The following is a 4,511-nucleotide window of genomic DNA, read 5'->3' on the forward strand; positions in this document are numbered from 1 at the left end:
GGTGTTTGCAGCTGCAATACCAACAGAGATATCTGAGCAATACTCTAACCTGGAACTCTGCCACTGTCGGTCCCAAGCCTGGTTGAGGAGGAAGGAGTGTGGTCTGCATAGGATTAACAGCCCTGCGCCATCAATTTTCATCATTGCTATTGAAATGCCAACAAGAGAACATATAAGAGGGTCCTACTAAGGGAAGGTGGCCCTCAGACATTGTACTTGAAGCAAAGTAGAGAAAGCCAAAAGGAAGAAATTGAAGCACTGGCACTGAGCCGGCAGAATTGTTAGCATGTTGGGCAAAATGCTTAGCGATATTTCGTCCATCTTTACATTCTGAGTTCAAATTCCACCAATGTCAACTTTGCCTGTCGTCCTTTTGGGGTCGAGAAAGCAAGTACCAGTTGAGTATTGGGGTCAATGTAATCAATTTACCCAATCCCCTAAAATTGCTGACATTGTGCCAAAGTTTGAAACCAAAATTTGAAACCATGAGAGGTCAACAGAGATTGTGGGACCCAGCATTTGTAGACACTGAAAGTAAAGATTTAGTTGTATATTGTTGAGTGTTACAAATGTTTTCCTTTGGGTGTAGCATAGGAGCAGGTAATGGATGTGTGGTAAGAAGTTTGCTTCCCAAACATATGGTTTTGGGTTCAGACCTACTACAAGGTATCTCAGGCAAGTGTCTTCTTCTACAACCCTGGGTTAACCAAAGCCTTGTAGTGTGGATTTGGTATCTAGTAAACAGAAACTCAAAGAAGCACATCGTGTGTGTGCGCGTGCATGCATGCATGTGTGTGTTGGTGTTTCCTTGTCTTGTCATTGCAGGATAGTTGTAAATGATTGTCATCTATTCCTAATATTCTGTGAAAACATGTCAAGCCATGGGGATGTATTACTTTGCTTGGAAACAAATAAAGGTTGGCAACAGGAAAGGTAATTGGCCAAAGAAAATCTGCCTCAATAAACTCCATCTGATCCAAGCAAGCATGAAAGAGTGGACATTTAAAATGCTGCTGCTACTGCTGATGATGATGATGATGATATATACAAATAAGCACAACATAACCAACAAATTCTGTAATACAGAATTTTTGTGTTTTTGATCATGAGATTGGCTTGGAAGTAAGGGTGGTGCCTTTGACCTTTGCAGGACTTTGATACTGAAATCTGGATAGGAAAGAGAAAAAAAAAAAATCAAGGTATGTACAATAATGTATTGGTAGACTTATCCAACTCATTCCAGCAGAGATGGATGAACAGAGATTAAAATGATATTGACAATGGAAACAATGGTGTTGTTACTCACAATAAAATTTTCTGGATGATTGGGACACATCCATCGGCCTGTTGGAAGTGTAGTTAGTGGAGGATCCAGGCAATCCATATGAAATAGAAGCGAGCAGAAATCACACTGTATAAGAGGGGCTCTCCGACAGCTCCTGGAGAAAAAAAAAACCAAAGCTCTGGAATTAAACTCATAAATAAACAAAGAAAAGAGATTGCTAATATCTGTTCTTTTGTTTTTATTATTATTATTTTTTTTTTTTTGCTTTTGAAACTTCATAACTTTCACCTCCACTTTTACTTCTACATAAATCTAATAACAGTTTATACAGGCACAACTGAAGAACTACCAAATATAAGTGTGAAAAATAAGGGCATGTGTGAATTCAAAAACCCAATTCTTTTAACAGATACATCACACATATTGAGAAGAAAATGGTCAATGTGAAAACAATTACCACCCAGTTGTCTTAGTTTTTCTTTTTTTCTTCCACATAACTTCATTTCACTTTGAAAATGAACAATTTGATTGTGTTAATGGCCTATCAATGTATACAGTGAGTTTCTTTGCCCTAAGAGTCAGGAAGACACTCAGCAAGAAATGGAAAGAAAATTGAAAGAAAACTTATAATTATAATAATGATAATAAATATGAAATTGCAAGAATTTGGAATATGTAAACTGTAAAGTTTGTGTTTGTAGTAATTGGTGCATTAGGGACTGTGAGTAATGATATAGGCAAAGGGTTGAAGGAGAAGACCAATCCTGAGTCAAATCAAATAATAATCCTTTCTTCTATAGGCACATGGCCTGAAATTTTGTGGGAGGGGGCTAGTCGATTATATTGACCCCCAGTGCTTGACTACTACTTAATTTATTGACCCCGAAAGGATGAAAGGCTAAGTCGACCTCGGTGAAATTTGAACTCAGAGCATAGAGATAGACAAAATGCTTAGCAGCACACTGTCCAGTGTGCTAACAATTCTACTAGATCACCACCTTAATAATAACAATGGATTCTCCAGTTGAAGGTGATGTGTGAGTCTTCAGTTTTTGCTGAACAATCTGTGCAGCTGATTTCTTTATAGTGATCAAATGTATGTATGGTACATTGGCTCATTCCTTCCATCAAATTGACGTTGCCTGTAGAAATGCATAAGTGTGCTACATGTCAAATGTCAAAATGATCACAGTCCAACATGAAATGGAGTGTTTTGCTCAAGAACACAATGTGCAGCCTAGTGATTATGAGTGCAGCACCCTAACCACTAGGCCACAAATCTTGGCATCTAAGGTTACTTGCTGTAGCCTGATGATAGAAATTTTTCTTTTCTAACAGTTTAATCTGTTGTGCATATCTGAAATAATAATCATTTCAAATTCTGGCCCAGGACAAGCAAATTTTGGAGGGCAGGATGTTAGCCAATTACACTGACCCTAGTAACAATAACTAACATTAAATTATTAATTATAATTGCTTATAAAATATAATAGATTTTCGATATATCCTCCTATGGTGCTGTTGGACACATCTTCAGCAATGTTTCCTGGAGGTCATTAGGTATTTCAGGCCTTTCAACACCAGACACCCTCACCTAGGCGACCCAGCCAAGCTTATATCTAGTTAACACTATCCTTGGTATCACTGGCCCTTCCCAGTCTAGCACTGCTTCATCTACAGCCATTTCAACCCTTTGTCATTCAAACTGGCCACATCCAACCCAAATATTTTACCTATTTTATGTTCAAACAGACTAGATCAGGCCCCTCACACCCACCCTACAATATCATTCTAAAAATATACAATCACATCATCAAAATCTCAAAGCTACGAGATAATGCATGATTAATTCAAAACAAATGTGAATAAATAAGCATCACATTTGACAGAGTAATCTGAATGCTAAAAGGTTAATTCAAAACAATGTGAATAAATATTACATTTGGCAGAGTAATCCGAATGTTAAAGGGCTGAGGCAACCTATACTGCCTGTGTTGGCAAGCAGCCAGTTGTAAGCTCTGCAGAGTGAGTGGATTGCAAACCTTCTGCAACCCACCCTGATGAGATCACACCTTGCTTATCACCCACTGCCTTAGTATAAATCCACTAATCCTGCATATTTCCTACTCTTACTTGCAATAGCTTCACTGATGCGGAACAGAGAGTTCCAACAGAACTAATTATAATTGCTAATAAATTATTCTAGAACAGCTGCTAATAAATCAATGAAATGAAAACTGGTATACTAACTTATTACACATAAAACACAGTTTTGCAGGTAAGGGGACAAGACCGTTATCTAATTCGTGTGGTAACTTCTTCGGTGGATTCCGGTTGTCTTTCAACCATTTACGTTTACTGGTTCCTACAAAAACAGAAACAAGACTTAAAAGAAGACATTCTGTACTATTTTCATGTAAGATTATGAAGATGGAACATTGAAAAAAAGCTGTAAAGAATTAAATTTGGAACTCACTTCCAGTTATCTAATTTTCCCATGTGGTCTAGTGACTAGGTTCAATTTCTGGCACGGGAATGTTTATTACCATGCAAGCATGGAATAGTGTGCATAAAATAATGATGATTATGATGATGAGACACAGGTGTGACTGTGTGGTTAAGAAGTTTGCTTCCCAACTACATGGTTTCGAGTTCATTCCCACTATATGAGGGGATGCTGAAAAGTGTATTGTGGCTTCAAGGGTATTGGGAAAGGCCTGGTTGGAAGCCCAACCTTCTGAGTTCTTTTACAGGGCTTAGAAAAAAAACTGAAGGACCACTGCAGTGTGTGAGTCTGGGAGGGGAATATGTTGAATGAAATCATAATTAACTGATCCTCCTGTATTTTCTTTTACCCAAAGCCAGGAACTTTTCAGCACTCCCTCATATGGCACTTGGGCATGTCTTCTACTATAGCCCCAGGCCAATTAAAGCCTGATGAGTGGATCTGGTAGGGGGAGAGAGAGAGAGAGAGAGTAGTGTGTGTGTCTTTGTCTTGACATTGCATGATGGTTGTAAATGAGTATCACTATCATACAAGCAGTGTCATTCATTTCCAGTATACTGCAGGAATATGTCAGACCATGGGGAAATATCTTCTTAAAAGCAGGTGAGGATTGGCGGCAGGAAGAGCATCCAGCTGTTTCAAAGCAATGCCGCAGCATGTTTGCAGTTCGATAACAGAATCCTATAAAAGGTAAAAACATGGTGAAAAGGTTCTGGAACT

General features: G+C 38.4%; 1 protein-coding gene across 1 annotated transcript in view; it reads right to left on the bottom strand.

The window, feature by feature from the left end:
• Positions 1-4,511, bottom strand: part of LOC106874421 (PHD finger protein 12) — a 64,263-nt gene that overhangs the window by 29,937 nt on the left and 29,815 nt on the right. The window contains exons 5-6 of the mRNA XM_052976832.1: positions 3,536-3,650; positions 1,307-1,439 (exon numbers count right to left, since the gene is read on the bottom strand). Of these exons, the coding sequence (XP_052832792.1) occupies positions 1,307-1,439; positions 3,536-3,650 (248 nt within the window). The remainder of the gene's footprint in view (positions 1-1,306; positions 1,440-3,535; positions 3,651-4,511) is intronic.

This window comes from Octopus bimaculoides, chromosome 25 (assembly GCF_001194135.2).
Source record: "Octopus bimaculoides isolate UCB-OBI-ISO-001 chromosome 25, ASM119413v2, whole genome shotgun sequence".
Classification (NCBI taxonomy): domain Eukaryota; kingdom Metazoa; phylum Mollusca; class Cephalopoda; order Octopoda; family Octopodidae; genus Octopus; species Octopus bimaculoides.